Source organism: Lampris incognitus, chromosome 8 (genome assembly GCF_029633865.1).
Source record: "Lampris incognitus isolate fLamInc1 chromosome 8, fLamInc1.hap2, whole genome shotgun sequence".
Classification (NCBI taxonomy): Eukaryota; Metazoa; Chordata; class Actinopteri; order Lampriformes; family Lampridae; genus Lampris; species Lampris incognitus.
The window spans coordinates 23644785-23662200 of record NC_079218.1 but is presented as its reverse complement, the minus strand read 5'-3'; the positions used below and the strand labels follow the sequence as shown (position 1 = coordinate 23662200).

Here is a 17416-nt window from a genome sequence, read left to right as displayed (position 1 = left end):
GACATACTTTTCCCCTGGAGTGAAAACCAGCATACACATGGTTGTCAGTAGCACATTTTTGGAGATCTCTGGTCTGGTATACGGACAACCTCAATTTGCAAGTAAAAGCCATATTTTGCCTGTGTTACATTGGGCAGGGCTAGACAATACAAGGCCTAATTCCTAAATAAAGTATTCAGACTTTGTCAATCTCTCTGTCGATCTCATACTACAACCCCCCCTTTTTTCCCTCCCCAATTGTCTCTGGCCAATTACCCCACTATACCAAGCCGTCCCAGTCACTGCTCCAGCCCCTCTGCCAATCCGGGGAGGGCTGCAGACTACCACATGCCTCCTCCGATACATGTGGAGTTGCCAGCTGCTTCTTTTCACCTGGCAGTAAGGAGTTTCGCCAGGGGGATGTAGCGCATGGGAAGATTACGCTATTCCCCCCAGTTCCCCCTCCTTCCTGAACAGGCGCCCCAACCGACCAGAGGAGGTGCTAACCAGGACACATACCCACATTTGGCTTCCCATCCGCAGACACGGCCAATTGTGTCTGTAGGGACGCCCGACAAAGCCGAATGTAACATGGGGATTCGAACCGCCGATCCCCGTGTTGGTATACAAACGGACTAGACCGGCACGCCACCTGGACGCCCCCATACTACAAACGTTTAAAATCCATGAAAGAGTCTGCACAAATGAATGTAAAACGAACAAAAAATAAATCCACAAATAGGAGGTGAGTTATTTTTTCATAGCTTTTTAGCACTATGTATATATCTATGTTTTTAGATATACATCTCTTTTGTAGATCGGCTATGAACATATGAGGAAGAAAGGAGGGGCGGAGAGATGAGGTGTCAGAAAGGGTGACTATGTGTGGAGCTGGACTTCTAAAACACCTGCAAAGTCTTAGAGTGGCCTTCCATAATGGCGGCAGGGTTACGGGCATGAATGAATTTTCTGCCTCGTCTAGCAGAACTGTGTGCACTCTCCTCTTCTTCCTCATCTCTCTCTCTTGCTCCTCCTTCTCCCTCACCCTGTTCAAGCCTCCCCCTCTCTCCCACTCCTTTCTCCTCTCCTCAACTCCCCAGAGCTCTGAAGTTAAATTTACCTTCCAACCGTATCCCTGTTAAAATTCTGTGTGTGTGTGTGTGTGTGTGTGTGTGTGTGTGTGTGTGTGTGTGTGTGTGTGTGTGTGTGTGTGTGTGTGTGTGTTATCTCCTCTACCCTGATCCAAGATGACTAATCCTGTCTGCTACCATCCACTCTCCCGTCTCCTTGATGCCAGGTTTGCCCTTAATGAGTCCTTACTACATGGCTGTTACAGACAAAGCTCAGCCTCACACAACACCCTGCCTTCCTCCTTGACCGCTTGGGACAACCCACCTTCAGCCAAGACCTAGATGCTATGAATTAATCCATCACAAGCAAATCCACCTTCCCTCCAGCAGCTAAAAACAGCTGTCTCTCGTCTCCCCGTGTCTTTGCCTTGTTCTAAGGGCAACAAATCGGGGAAGTACGTAAGACACGTGACTGAGTTGGAGTGTTTGACGCATTTGTGCTCCAACAAATTTTCAGATCTATTCTGAAATATTTATTCCACTCAGTGGACACAGATTTTGTCATTTGCAGCTGGACAGGAAAAAGTTGTGCAGTTTGCCTAGATGCTATGTGGCTCATTGCCTGGTTTTGCAATTTTGGAACGATAACCAAAAGTAAACAATTTAAATCCAATTAAGTGATCAAATTTATCACAGTTACAGATCATTTATCTAAAGACGGCATTTAAAAACACTTTCACAAAGGCTTTCTGGATTCATTGCACTTGCGATGCTTGCAAGGAGCAATACCATTACAAAAGATATCTATTCAGTAATATTCACATTTTTGTCTGTATTTCTTCATTTTGATCTACTGTCATTTCACATAGTGCTTTGTCTGTTTGATAATCACCTGGTAAATACAGCAAACAATGTGAATCAAAGCCAATGCCTTCTTATTCCCAAGAACAGAGCTGTTTAATCTGCATGATCTCCTGAACCAAATTTTCATCCAGAGTTTTATCTCAATGCTGGACACGCACGCACACACACGCACGCACGCACGCACGCACGCACGCACGCACGCACGCACGCACGCACACACACACACACACACACACACACACACACACACACACACACACACACACACACAAGTTTGTGCAGCTGTTCTTATTAGGACATTGCATTGACTTTCATTCATTGTGGACAGCCTAACCCAAACCTTAACCCTAACCTTAACCCTAACCAATTCATGCCTAACCCCAACCTTAACTTACCTCTCCCTTTAACCAGGACGTCAGAAATGACCTTTTGCCTCACTAGGACCAGGCTTTGGTCCCCATGAGGACTACTGGTCCCAACAAGGTTAGTGTTTATACTGGAAAAGGTTTCCAAAAGGTAACAAAAATGCACGCACACGCACACACACACAACAACAACAACAAAGAGAAACCCTTCTGGCCTCCCATGACTCACGGGGTAGAGGGTCTGCTCCGTCCTCCACTGTCTTGTTGACGTGGTGTATGGACAGGTCACTCTGCAGGACGCTGTCTGCCGTGGCCCGAGCCAGAGCTGCAGCCAGGGAGCAGGGACAGTTACTGCGGGAGAGAATCAGAGAGGAAACCTTAGCGTAATCGTAACACTTAAAGAGAGGTAAAGGACCGCAGGCGTGAGTTGTAGTTTGTTGGGGCAGCCCATGTGGGGTTAAAGTTATCCGTGGGGTCACAGATTCTCTCTGTGTGGGTTATGTTTATGATAGTATCATTACTGATCGACTGATTTTGAACGTGTAAGTAACAGTAATCTCGAAAAAAAAATATCCACAAGGGGAAAAAATAAGACTTGCAAGTGATGCTCCGGGCAGAGTCGAGGATAATGGTGCTGAATTTTCCCTTGATTTATAAAAAGGGAAATTCTGATCAGAAGCATGGTGAGTTTTCGGGGTTCACAGATTCAATCTCAACCATGCCAAATGACTCACAAAATAACAGCCGCTACATTGGTAATACCAGACATATTCAGAACTTGCTTTTTTTCTCAGTCATATTGCGTGCCATCCACGTATTATTACTTAAAAACATTAAATCGCATTATTTTGTTATTCATTTTGTGTGTTTGCGTTTGTGTGTATTGATTTATTTTGGTTCTTTCATGTGAAGTGAGCCGAATCGGGCTCTCTACTCCCATTTTTCTTTGGTCAGTTTGGATCGAGCCATCGTCGAGTACAAATATTTCTCGCTGACTTTGTGAAATTCAATACTTGTGATGCAACGATTTCAGAATTATTTGTGCGAACTGGATCCGGAAAATAAGCTGAATGAAGAAAATAGATTCACGGTAGAAATTAACATCAACAGAAGTGGATGCACGTGTGTTAAATCAATAATGGTACACATGGTACACTGAAGCCAGTTTCTGAGGTTGACACCTCAGACCCATGTAAATTAAATCAAAGTACCTGAAGGTAATATCAAACAACACACTGCTCACACAACTGAGCTCACTGGCACGCATTAATTCGTTTGAATTGAGCCTTTCCTTCATTCAATTAGATAAAACTAAAACACATCGGGCGTCCGGGTAGCATAGCGGTCTATTCCGTTGCCTACCAACACGGGGTTCTCCAGTTCTGGGTACGTAAAATGGCGTCGTTCGACTTCCGACGTACGAGTACTTGTACTAGAACTTCCGGTCTGGTTTGTCGAGAGGAGAGATGGCTTTTCTGTTCTTTTTTTTACACTCGCTGTTTGCAGGACCTCCCTAAAATCACGGTCAACGATGTACATCGCATCGTGAGTACTTCCTCGGTAGCTCAGACGATCAAAAAAGATGTATATTTCGAGCTACATCAACAACTACGACGGTGAGTAATGGCATCATCAGAACTATTGTAGCGCTAGCTAGCTAGCTAACTAGCTCGCTGCCTTGCAACTAACGTTACCTTGCTACCTTGTATTTATTAGTCAGCAAATGTTGCTATCTAACGTCTACATTCAAAATCACACGTTTTCAGTACAATGTCACTGTGATGTGGGTAAAATGTTGTGGCCAAACAGAGGAGAGACTGGATTACTAGTGAGCTGCTAAAGTCGAATTTAAGGTATCGTTACAGTAGTTTCTTTAACATTACAGGAGTTCATAAACGCCGTTTTGAATACTGTAATATAATTTTGAAGAATTTTTGTGTTGGGAACAATCTTTGTTGATGGCAACCCTAGACAACACAGTAGTCCAGAGACTAATAACAGTAACTTGGTGATCATCAGGTCTTTGTAATATAAGGTAAAAGAAAATGTATTCAGGGTTGACCATGTCATAATGGTGCTGATAATTTGCATATTGCCTGTCTTTGTTTATATAATGACGAAGACACATTTCCATGTGGTCTCCAGCATCCCCGCGACCCTGAGAGCAGGATAAGCGGTTTGGATAATGGATGGATGGATGGATATTGTTATACTCTATTCACACGTTTATTCAATTTTGAAACACGAATTTATAATTTTGGCTGCATTGGGTACTTTTGCTGGTGAAGTTTATGTTGTGCTAAACAATTTAACTGTTCTACCGATTGCACTTAACAGTTTTGAGAATGTTGTGTTTCAGGAGTTGGATTTAAGCAACTGAGAAAAACTGTAATTGTATTTTCTCGTGTAATAATTGTGCTGTGTGCTCATCCTAGTCTAAATAAGAATCTGGGGGGGGGGGCATGCCTAACAATTGTGAAGCACTCACATATCTTATTTTTCCTTCACTAATTTTTCTACATCCCCAAACAATGACAAAAAAGACAGTCAGTATTTGAAGGCATGATTTGTTTGACCGAAATTCGCACACTGTGGCACACAACAGTACTCAGTGGAGCCTGATTCACAGCGTTGATACTCGAGCGCCCCTTTTTGCCCTGTTTGATTCGTTGATTTTTCGGACGAAATTACGATTTCGGATGGATAAGTTAGCAGCTAACTAATGATTCAGTAGGACGTAAGCGTCCGGTTGTACCAGAAGTTCTTATGCAAACAGACACCCGGAAGTTCCGCAGCGCGGGTGGGAAGCCCGATGTGGGTATATGTCCTGGTCGCTGCACTAGCGCCTCCTCTGGTCGGTCGGGGCGCCTGTTCAGGGGGAAGGGGAACTAGGTGATCTTCCCACAAGCTACGTCCCCCTGGCAAAACCCCTCACTGTCAGGTGAAAAGAAGCGGCTGGCCACTCTACATGTCTCGGAGTAGACGTGGTAGTCTGCAGCCCGCCCGGATCAGCAGAGGGGGTGGAGCAGTGACCGGGAAGGCTTGGAAGAGTGGGGTAATTGGCCGCATACAATTGGGGAGAAAAAAGAGGGAAATTAAAAAAGAAAAAAGAAAAACTAAAACACATCCAATTCAAGCCAATGATGCACACTGAACTCAACAGTCTTGCAATCAACTGTTCATCAAATGACTCTGCACTTCGCTTTGCCAGACTGTCCAATCAGCCATTACGCTAAGCAGTGGAGCAGCAAAGCCAGTTGGATGACACAAGAGCCTTGTTTCATAAGCGATTTCATCGTGGGAGGAAAGGTGGACTAGCTGCTCTTTCGGAATTAAAAATGGCGGACGAGTTCCCTGAGGGATATAGGGTAGCATTATGCCAAGGCACTGTTGGTAGCACTTCATCATAATTCTATTTGTGTAGCACTCTGCTAAGTGCTAAGAGCTGGAGCTCTGCTGTGTGCACGGACTGCTCAAGTGCTCGTTGTGGGTTGTTTTCTGTTGCACCAATAGTACTTGCCGGTGTTCAACAGATGACACGTTTAGAAAAGGCGAATGCAAATCTTATTAGGTGCAGAGCAGCATTAGAGAAATCACTGAAATGGGCCTGAGGATTTCTTTGTGATCGAACCCCTCAGAATGCCTTGCAGCTGGGAAGCGAAATTCTGACGTTTACTTTTTTTTCCCCTTTTTGGACCCCCTCCCCTTTTTTCCCCCTCCTCAATTATATCAGACCAATTACCCCACTCTTCTGAGCCGGTCCGATCTCTGCGCCACTCCCTCTGCCGATCCGGGGAGGGCTGCAGACTACCACGTCTCCTCTGATACATGTGGAGTCAATCGCCAACTGCTGCTTTTCACCTGACAGTGAGGAGTTTCGCCAGGGGGACGTAGCGCATGGGTGGATCACGCTATTCCCCCGAGCCCCTTCCCCCGAGCCCCCCCCCCGAACAAGCGCCCCGACAGACCAGAGGGGGCGCTATTGCGGTGACCAGGATACACACCCACATCCGGCTTCCCATCTGCAGACACAGCCAATTGTGTCTAGGGTTGCCAACCGTCCCTTAAAATACGGAATCGTCCCGTATTTGGAAACTAAAAGACGTATCCCTTATTGAACTGATAAGGGGCGCACTTTGTTCCGTATCTTTGAGAATCAATGTCAGAGCGAAGAGAAATGCTGTGTCAGTGTCGCTGCTACGAGAACGCGGTTCTCATTAACCAATGAAAAGCGCTGTCAGTGTTGCTATGAGACTGCGCCTCTCATTGACTAGCTAAAGTGCATCATATTTAAGGTTCATATAATCTAACAGTAATGACTAGTTAAAGTGCATCATATTTAAGGTTCATATAATCTAACAGTAATGACTATGGTAAATAATATTTACTATTTTATTTATAATAATAAATACCATATACATACAACCTTTTACGCACATCTTACAAGTTCAAACAGCTCATATACATACTATACAGGTAGTTAGTATACTTGACTAATGAGAAGCGCTGTCAGTGTTGCTATGATACGCCTGTGCCCCGCCCCCTTTCCCAGACGCGAGTTTCAAAAACATGGCTAACATTACCCAGTCAAGTCCGCTGGTGGCAAAAAAAAAGAAAGAAAGAAAGAAAGAAAGAAAGAAAGAAAGAAACGATTACAGAAATACAGAACAGAATGGGAAAATGAACATGAATGGCGGGAATACATGCGAGGCCAACGGCACTGTCTGCCGGTGGAATTACTGATGTCAAACAGCATGGATCAGGAGAAAATCACAAAAGGAGCGACAGGCTTCTGAGGAGTCAGGAAGCTCTTTCACAGTTTCTTGTTCGCCAGCCATCTCCAGAGGCTGATATGGTATGTATTAATAATCATATCGATTTTATTAAACCCAAATCTGGTTGATAGATAGGCTAGCAGTGTTAGGGAAGCTACTCTGAAAGCAGAGAAGTTGAACCACAGCAAAGCTATCATGATACTATTCATGGGAAAGTGCAATGACTACAAATGTCTTTTATATTGGTGTAATCTAATGCATATAACACAAGTTAACTACATAAAAAAATGGCGAACAGAAAAGTAATTTATACTTGAATCACCATGGAAATATGAAAGTAGTTGAACAACCAACAAGCTAGGCCTACTGCAAAATGTTTCATTACATGTAGTTCACTACTCCCCAACACTGATAAACTGTGATTATTTGTACTATAAAAGTTAAAGTGCATCATATTTAATGTTCATATAATCTAACAGTAATGACTGTGGTAAATAATATTTACTATTTTATTTATAATAATAAATACCATATACATATATACAACCTTTTACACACATCTTACAAGTTCAAACAGCTCATATACATACTATACAGGTAGTTAGTATACTATACACACACTGTACATATATGCAGTGAAATTACATCTTTTTTTTGTTGTTTTTACAGGTGACTGCTGCAGAGCTAGCACATGTCTATCATATTTTGAAGCACAACTTGAGCTACAGTTCTGACTGTGCGATTAAGCTGACTCTCCGAACACTGAGTGACTTCAGCATCGTCAAGAAGATGTCCTTTGGGAGGACAAAAGCCGAGGCAGTGGTCACAGATTTCCTTTCTCCAAAGGCAGTAAGGAGATGATCAACAAATTAAAAAGTGCTGAGAATCCACCCCCATTCTCTGTACAAATGGATGCCTCTAATAAGGGCAATTGCAAGATGTTTCCCTTGGCCATACAGTTTTTCACTCCAGAGAATCAGATCACCAACAAGTTGACTGATTTTGTTGAAAATCCAGATTAGTCTGCTTAAGGAATAGTCAATACCATCCTGAGCTCTCTTGAAAACCTGGGACTGACTTTGGATCATGTGTCTGCATTCAGTGCAGATAATACCAATGTCAACTGTGGCATTCACAGTTCAGTCTTCACAAAATTGAAGCAGTCCAACAGTAATCTCCTCTGAGGCAACTGCCATGCGCATATTGTCCATAACACTGTGAAATATGCCCTGGATCAGCTCTCAGTTGACGTGGAAAATATTGTCCTTAAGGTGTACAGTTTCTTTTCCACCTCTGCCAAAAGAAGAGTTCCTGAAGGAGTTCTGTGCCTTCTGTGATGTCAAGTTCCATGAAATCCTGTGCCTCTTTGAAGAGGTGGTCAAAAAGCTGGAGAGGGATGCCACCACATCAGCTGACCTGTATGCCATTATGGACTCTTTTCTGAGAAGATTAATTCAAAGAAAAGATGACGGGTTCTATGGCTTCCTAACAAGACATCAGCTTCAGCCTCTCTCGCCATCTGATGCTATGTTGCCAGGCAGGAGTTTACAGCCTTCTTAAACACTGCCATCAGTCATGTCGAGAAGTGGTTCAACTTTTCAGAGGACAACTGGCTCTTTCACTTGCAGCCCCTCTCTCTGGCATCTCGGAAGCTCTCCTATGATAACATGGAGAAGATCACTGAGCGGCTTCACCTGGTTGGCAGGTTTAACATATCTGTGGTTGAGCTCTATGATGAGTGTGTTACTGCCAATAGCATTCTAGAGCGCCTCACAGAGCATCAGGAGTGGGTGTCCAAGGGAACAGCTGAGAGGTGGGTGGCAATTCTCCTGGCAGCTGACCTTCCAAACATCCTGGCTGTGGTGTCCTTTGTCCTCAGCATCCCATCCTTTACTGGGTATGAGGAGAGGATTTTCTCTTCAATTAAAAATAAATGGACAGATGTGCGGAACAAATGTTCTGTTGCACTAATGAAGAGTGAGCTGATCGTCACTCTGAATTATGAAATGTCTTGCTCAGAGTTTTACACTGCAGCTCTGGAGGATAAATGATTGCTTACTGCTGCAAAAGATCAAAAGGTACAAGTGGAAAAAATAGGCCTTCACCAAACTCAGAGCTAACACTGACTGGAAGAAACACTGACTTGAGCTAACACTGTGAAATGGAGCTAAGCCTGTAACTGGAGGTAACACTGTGACTGGAGCTGTAACACTGTTAATGGAGCTAGAACAATGGAGCTGAATTTAGCAAATTCAGAGCTGACTGGTTCTGGACCTGCTTGACAAATTGGTTCACTGTTTGTGAAATACATACATTTTCAATGATTAATTGTTCCTTTGTTCAGAAGATGTCTTGATAAGATGTGTACGGTGCAAAGTACTGTTGGTTGGCTACACAAGTGAATTCTGTATAACTATTTCTTGATATAATTGTTATTGGTATGAAGTGTAGTCATGACCTTTGACCTTTGAGGCACAAAAAAGTGCTTTGTTTACAGTAAAGTCAGCCAGGAACCTTTGTGGAATAATTTCAAGATCTGAAATTTAAGATGGTTTTTGCACTAATGATTGTTTTATTCCAAAGAACATGTGAAATTGGTGTTTTGCACTACTGCAAAAAGAAAGTTCTTGAATAAATACATGCCAATGTGAAGACTGAACAGTTGAACTGCTATTTTGCACTGACCAAATACAATTCTTGAATGATAATCTGCTATACATGTATTTCTATTGCTCAAAAATACGAAACTGATCAAATTCAGGTTTGTGTGTTTGTCTTAGTGCATGGGCCTATAGATATATGTCTGGTTGAAGCTATTGCATTTCCTTGATGGGATTATGGTATGAATAGGAATTCTTACAACCAAGTATATTATACATTCAGATACAGTAAGTGCAATAATAATGCAGTCATGCAGCTGTATTTGTTATAAGTAGTCGGACCTGGGACCCCTACCCCACCCCGTCCCCTGTCCCTTATTTCCATTTCAGGGAGTTGGCAACCTTAATTGTGTCTGACACCTGACCAAGCCGGAGGTAACATGGGGATTTGAGCCGGCGATCCCCATGTTGGTAGGCAACAGAATAGACCGCTACACTACCGGACGTCACTGAGAAGCGAAATTCTGACGCTCATTTTAATGAACCCTAGGGAAACTCACTTGAGGCAAGACAAAATATCTTAAAATGATCGAGTCCTTGCTAAATAGCAACAATTGGATATGAGCATTACCAAAATGCGTCATTTTTGTAAGTGTGCTATGGAAGTCCCTCAGCTCTTTATGTGGTTTTGCATTGAAAATATTTCCAACTGTGGTAGAAAGGGCACCAGTCGAGTGTTGGTCAGAGAGCCAGGAGATCTCCATCAGGACAACAAAAGCAGAGCTGCACTCATCAACCCATTCCTTAATCTGATTATGCTCCATGGTCCTACCAGAGGAGATTTGTTTTCATCTTTTGGACATGGCCACTGGCAGATCAATCTCTGGCCTGAACCAGACACATCGTAGGCTATGTTAAGACTGCACCATAATGCAGACCAATGTCCCCCCCCTTTCAAGTTCAAATTTGTTTAGAGCAGTGCAAACACAAAGAAACACATGGAAATTCACCTTTTCAACCCTGATTTGTGACACTCATACCCTACATCAGTCCTAGATCAGATCTGTCTGTGATATGAGCCCATTCGACCAGATTTTATGTCACTCTGTGTGGTGCAGATGACTTACATCATCATTACTCTACGCTGGGCATCTTTATGTATAGCTCAGTAGCTTGACCAGACCAGACCAGACCAGACCAGAAAAACATCAACGGCAGCAATGATGGAAGACAGCGCAGTCGCTGATTTAATAGTTGCAGAGATGCCCTTATTCAGGCTATACCCTGGGGCTTATATCCCTATCGACCAATGCTTGACAAAATTGCAATTGAAAAGGCTGAGCACAGTCACAATATGTTATTTGTTGTTGCTCCTTTGCACATGTAAGTCATTTTAGGATGAGGCTTTATTTGCACTGATGTGAAAGATGGATCTCTTTTGTAATGGCTGAATAATATGATTAAAAAAAACATCTGTACAAAATCATGCAGTCTGAACTTACATTAGTCAAACCTTGACTAATTAATTGCTAGTGACTGTCATGAGGCTGCGTCACTGCTGTAGCTTCATATTACATTAGAACTCATTTAAAATTTTATTTCACACAATGTCACATAGGGTGGCATGGTGGTGCAGTGGTTAGTGTGGTCGCCTCACAACAAAAAGGTCCTGGGTTCGAGCCCCGGGGTAGTCCAACCTTGGGGGTCGTCCCGGGTCATCTCGGGTCATCTTCTGTGTGGAGTTTGCATGTTCTCCCCGTGTCTGTGTGGGTTTCCACTGGGTGCTTCAGTTTCCTCCCACAGTCCAAAGACATGTAGGTCAGGTGAGTCAGCCATACTAAATTGTCCCTAAGTGTGAATGTGTTGGCCCTGTGATGGACTGGCGCCTGTCCAGGGTGTCTGTGAATGTTCTCATTCATCCAGGTCATGGTTATCCAAAGGAGTTGAATCAAGTGCAACTGGATTTGGTATGTATCCGTGAAGATGTTTCGCCTCTCATCCAAGAGGCTTCCTCAGTTCGTGCCTTTCTGACTAGACCAAGCTAGTCTGACTGGCTGGTGATGAGACTCAGAATTTATCAGAGACCCTGTCCAGGGTGTCTCCCCGCCTGACGCCCAATGACTGCTGGGATAGGTTCCAACATCCCTGCAACCCTGAGAGCAAGATAAGCGGTTTGGATATTGGTGGATGGGTGGACAAAGTCACATAGACCCCTGGTCAACTATTTTACAAAACCTGATCACTCATACATTCTGGTTTTGCCCAAGGCTCTCGGGTTACTGGTTCTACATTTTTGATGCCCTATCCAAGACACTTAAATGACCAATAGATCAAAATCCTCTTACAGCCATTTTTGATATCCAATCTCGGGATGATCTTCTTCCTGGGGCACAATTAAATTGCATCGCTTGTCACTCTTTTAGCCAGAAGACTCATTTTACTTAACTGGAAGCAGACTGCCCCCCCCTTCCTTTAAACACTGGATCAGAGATACATTAAAATTTTTGAAGCTAGAAAAGATAGGATTTGCTCCATGAGGACCTAAGGATAATTTTAGCAGTGTATGGCAACCTTTCATTACATATCTGCTTGAGCAGCTGTGAGGTTGTAGTATTTTGTTTTCAACACTTGTTCTAGAATTTGTTTATTCTCAACTGCACGCTCGCACACACACACACACACATGCACACACACCTTGTCTATTGTTGTTTGTTTTCTTCTTGTTCCTTGAAAGAAATTTTTCTCCTATAATTCTGTATACATGTTTCTTTTTCAATTATGAAAACTAGTAAATTAAGTAGAGGGGGGGGGAGAACGAGTTACAAAACGTTTTGTCCAAAATATGGCTGACCAGAGATCAAAACTATTCTCTGTACTGTCCTTGACCGACATTCCTTAAAAAAATGCCTACTGTAACATTTTTCTCAGTCTTACATTTAGTAGACTAGCGCCGCTACTGGCCAAGACAGGATCTGAAATGACATACTACAGTTGCTATAGTATGTGTGGTGGTACATCACTCGCGTACTATTGGTGGGCTGAGATGAAGGATGCCAGTGTTTGTCAGCGTGTGCATGCATCATGAGTGTATGTGGAGTGTGGAGTGTACATGGAGGTTGCACATGTGTATCCTTGCATGTGTGTATTTTTCAGCTGATCTTTTGAGCCCTGTTGCATCATTAGATTAAGAGTCCAGGTGGAGACGTGAATGATGAGCTGGTCCGTCTTCTTAAGGAAGGTGCTACTTCACATAGAGGGAGAGAAGGAGGAGAGAGGGAGGAGAGCAGAAGGGCGAGATGGAGGAGAGAGGGAGGGAGAGAGGGAGGGCAGGAAAAAGTGGAGCATTTCAAGGACGCGCCAATGACAGCCTGCTCCATATGTGAGTCACCCGGGTAACCAGGCCACCTCTAGATGGAGGTAACCATGGTAACCCAACTCCTGGATGTTCTACATGAGACTTGATTCAACTCAAATATAAACTTGAATTGAACCCCAGTTAGCTCAAGGACTTCTCTGAGATGATGTCTGGGGAAACCATGGCTAAGTTAGGCTTGTTTCTCTCTACTTCATGTTGAACCCTGTGGGGAAGTTACAGGGAAAAACCGTTCAGCCAAGTTATTCATGTGTATCCTGGAATCCACACTAGCAGAATATGAAGATTTATAGCTCACTTTTACACCTGGAATCATTGTTTGTTTGAATGCATTTATGCAAATTTAGACTACATAGTGCTACATGGTAATTTAGAGCCAAGGGATTGCGTATATTCAATAGGAAAATTTTCGCAAAAAAAAAGTCAGTGTGGAGACATGTATGTTTTTTAGGTTGTGCAATTTCTGTTAAGTGAATGTGTCAATGTATATACTGTGTGTGTGTGTGTGTGTGTGTGTGTGTGTGTGTGTGTGTGTGTGTGCACATGTGCACGCATGTGTGCATGCACAAGTGTAACTGATCGAGCAGAACACTTTTCAGACACCCACACACATTGCAGAGAGATTGTTCTATGACGCCTACAACCAGTTACGTAGAGCACAACACAGGGACTAAGCTAGTAGACTGTCAGGAGAGTCACGACTTTATTTGAAGAGTCCGGAGAGGTGGTTGGAAGCAAACGAAGATGTTCGGTGTCTTGTGATTGCACACAGGACTGCTATACTGTGGAGAAATGTACCTTTTGGATGACACATACTACAGTAAGGCTCCTCCCACTGCTACAACAATATTCAAGGGCTACATTATTTACATATTCACACTGACTTGAATTTAAGAGTTAGTTCACAGGTAAAAAGTAGAACGAGACACGGCAGGTAAATGTGAGACAGCATGAAGAGTCCAAATCTTACACCTGTAGCAAAGACTCTACAGTGAGCCAGCAAATAAGCAGGTGGACCATTAGCGTAAGAGGACCCTTGAAAATAACCAAAGTTAAGATCATGATCAACGTGTTGAAACTCTTACTCTTGGTGTTAAATGTATGGTGCTTAACTTGTGTCATGGCCCACAACTCACCGGCACCTTTTCCTGGCACTAGAGTGCAACTCAAAAAGTGCTATTTGAGACACTGCAACGCAGAAAAAAACCTGAGTGTTTTCCATTATAAGTTTGTGAGTTAAGGTTATGTTTGATGGCGTCTGGGTAGCGTAGCAGTCTATTCCGTTGCCTACCAACACAGGGCTCGCTGGTTCAAATCCCCTTGTTACCTCTGTCTTGGTCAGGCATCCCTACAGATACAATTGGCCATGTCTGCGAGTGGGAAGCCAGATGTGGGTATGTGTCCTGGTTGCTGCACTAGCACTCTGGTCGGTCAGGGCGCCTGTTCAGGGGGGAGGGGGAACTGGGGGGAATAGCGTGATTATCCCACATGCTACATCCCCCTGGCGAAACTCCTCACTGTCAGGTGAAAAGAAGCGACTGGCGACTCCAGATGTATCGGAAGAAGCATGTGGTAGTCTGCAGCCCTCCCCAGATCGGTAGAGGGGGTGGAGAAGTGACTGGGATGGCTTGGAAGAGTGGGGTAATTAGCCAAGTACAATTGCAGAGAAAAGGGGGGAAAAAAAGGTTATGTTTGATGACTGAGTAAAACAATTAACTTCACAAGTTCACTGAACAATTGTGTGAAGCACTGTCCTCCATGTTAAAATCCATATGGACTGTGGATTCAGGTTATGTAATACTTAGTGGCATCTATACTATGGCTGGAGACACTCTACGTATACCGCTGTTGAAATTTTTGACCGGGTAGGTAATCACTGGTGCAGCAGCAAATATCCATTATCCAAGCCGCTTCCCCCATTGGGGGCCGCGGGATGCTGGAGCCCATCCCAGCAGTCATTGAGCGGGAGGCGGGAAGACACCCTGGATAGGCTGCCAGTCCATCACAGGGCCGAGACACATTCACACTTAGGGACAATTTAGTACGGCCGAGTCACCTGACCTACATGTCTTTGGACTGTGGGGGAGGAAACCGGAGCACCTGGAGGAAACCCACGCAGACACGGGGAGAACATGCAAACTCCACACAGAGGATGACCCGGGATGACTCGGGGCTCAAACCCAGGACCTTCTTGCTGTGAGGCACTGCACTAACCACCGCACCTCCCAGCAGCAAATATGCTCCTACTAAAGCAGGAAAAAGTACTGAAACATGATGATGATATGGCAATGCTTATTTACCAGCTAATCTACCAATCCTACCATCAATATTAGAGCAGAAGAGTGTTCCCATATAGTTTAATAATAATTTTATTTATATAGCTCCTTTCTAAAACAATGTTACAAAGTGCTTCACAAAAAAAACCACAAAAAAAACCAATAAAACCAGACAAGGCAGGAATAAGAGTAAGATCAAATAAGAGTGAAAATAAAATAAAAACTACATTAATAAAACAAAAACTACATTAAACCCAGCTGTGGGCTGGGTTTAATGTAGTTTGTAATACACTGGATTGCATGTGTTAGCTTTGGTCCAAAAACAATGGCTGCAACCAGTGCTTAATTTATAAATTAGGAGGTCCTGGAACACAGAGAGGTCTCAGAATGCATCAAAAAAATCCACAGTATCCTCAGCTTAGATAACTTAGAAGGCTTTTGACTCTTGTCAGCTGGGAATTCCTGTACCAAGTAATGGACAGATTTGGGTTCAGTAATGGATTTATATAATGCCTTAAGACATTGTATTCATCCCCAACTGCTAGGATAAAAATCAATCGTAGTCTCTGTAATTTTATAGTTCTACATTGTGGTTGCAGACAGGGTTGCCCCATTTGCCCAATTGTCTTTAATCTTTTCATTGAACCTCTGGCCCAAACCATTAGACAGGAAAGAGATCTGGAGGGTATAACTATAAGGGGAATAGAACACAAATTCTGCCTTTACACTGATGATGTATTAGTGACTTTACAAAATCCAGGTTCAGGGGTTCCTTTGCTCATGAATATCCTAAAAGTGTATGGGGGTTATTCTGGATATAAACTTACTATTCATAAAACACAGGCATTGACGTTCAATTTCGCCCCCGCCCAAGAATTGGCAAATAAGTATAATTTTAACTGGTATTCACCACATATTCAGTACCTTGGGGTTTATTTACCAAAAGATACGTCCTCCCTGTATGCCATAAACTATAATCAAATCAGTAAGAAAATATATAAGGCTATAGATAGGTGGGCTCTGCTTCCCCTTGACATAGGCAGTCGAATAAGAGCAATCAAGATGAATATCCTCCCCAAACTACTATATCTATTCACAGTCTGCCAGTAGAGATCTCTGTTAAACAGTTTAGAGATTGGGACAAACACATTTCTAGGTCCGTATGGAACAAAAAAAGACCTCGAATAAAATACTCAACCCTGTAGCTGCCTAGGGAGAGGACAGGCATGGCACTACCAAACTTGAAGGATCATTTTTTATCTGCTCGGTTAAGATCACTAGTGGATTGGTGTAATTCAACATGTAAAGATAAATGGAAAGACATACAAATTTCTTTGGTGGATACACCAATACAGTCAGTTTTGGGTTGTCTTGATAGGGTGAAAGAAATATTTCAGTTACAAAATCAAGGTGTCAGTCTTTCTATTAAGATGTGGTTAGAAGTGGTTAAACAATTCCAGCTTAACAGAGAAATAAAAGTACTAAGTTGGCCAGCCTACAACCCAAACTTAACACCAGCACATGACCATGGATACAGGCAATGGACCCACCATGGCATAACCGCATTCTGTAGAATCATATCATCAAGGAACACATCATAGGAGATGACAGACTAGGCAGGAAAACACAAAACAAAATCTGACATGCTAGAATTTTCGGGTTGTCATGGGACATCCCAGATGCCACATAGCTGTTCTTCAATTATGTCACAGTACACGCTTGTTTGTTGTTACTGACATTCATAATCGGGCCTGACACTGTAAATTTGTCGGCAACAACAAAATCATGCCAAAATCGGGTAAAATCCTGTAAACTGACCCCGGCATTAAAGAGACAGCTAAAATGGCTTGTTTCAGACAGAGGATGAACTGAGGGGCTGCATAAAGGCACAGTATAAGATCAATAAGGATTCTTTTTTTTTAAAATTGTGAATCATACAAAGCTACTCTAGTGGAACCCCGGCATGAAAATATAGAGCTGGAATGAGCATGATATAGCTTCTTTAAGATAACAAAAGGGAGGGAAAATGGAAAAATATGGTACTAAGGGTAGTAGGTCCTTGATTGACAAAATGTAAAATACTTTTCACAGATAGGGTAGAAACAGGCTGTACT

The 17416-nt window shown here is 43.1% G+C and overlaps 1 protein-coding gene across 1 annotated transcript in view; it reads right to left on the bottom strand.

Moving 5' to 3' along the window:
* ppm1e (protein phosphatase, Mg2+/Mn2+ dependent, 1E) overlaps positions 1-17416 on the bottom strand; it is a 64541-nt gene that overhangs the window by 9227 nt on the left and 37898 nt on the right. Inside the window, exon 2 of the mRNA XM_056284245.1 lies at positions 2508-2629. Coding sequence (XP_056140220.1) covers positions 2508-2629 — 122 coding nt within the window. The remainder of the gene's footprint in view (positions 1-2507; positions 2630-17416) is intronic.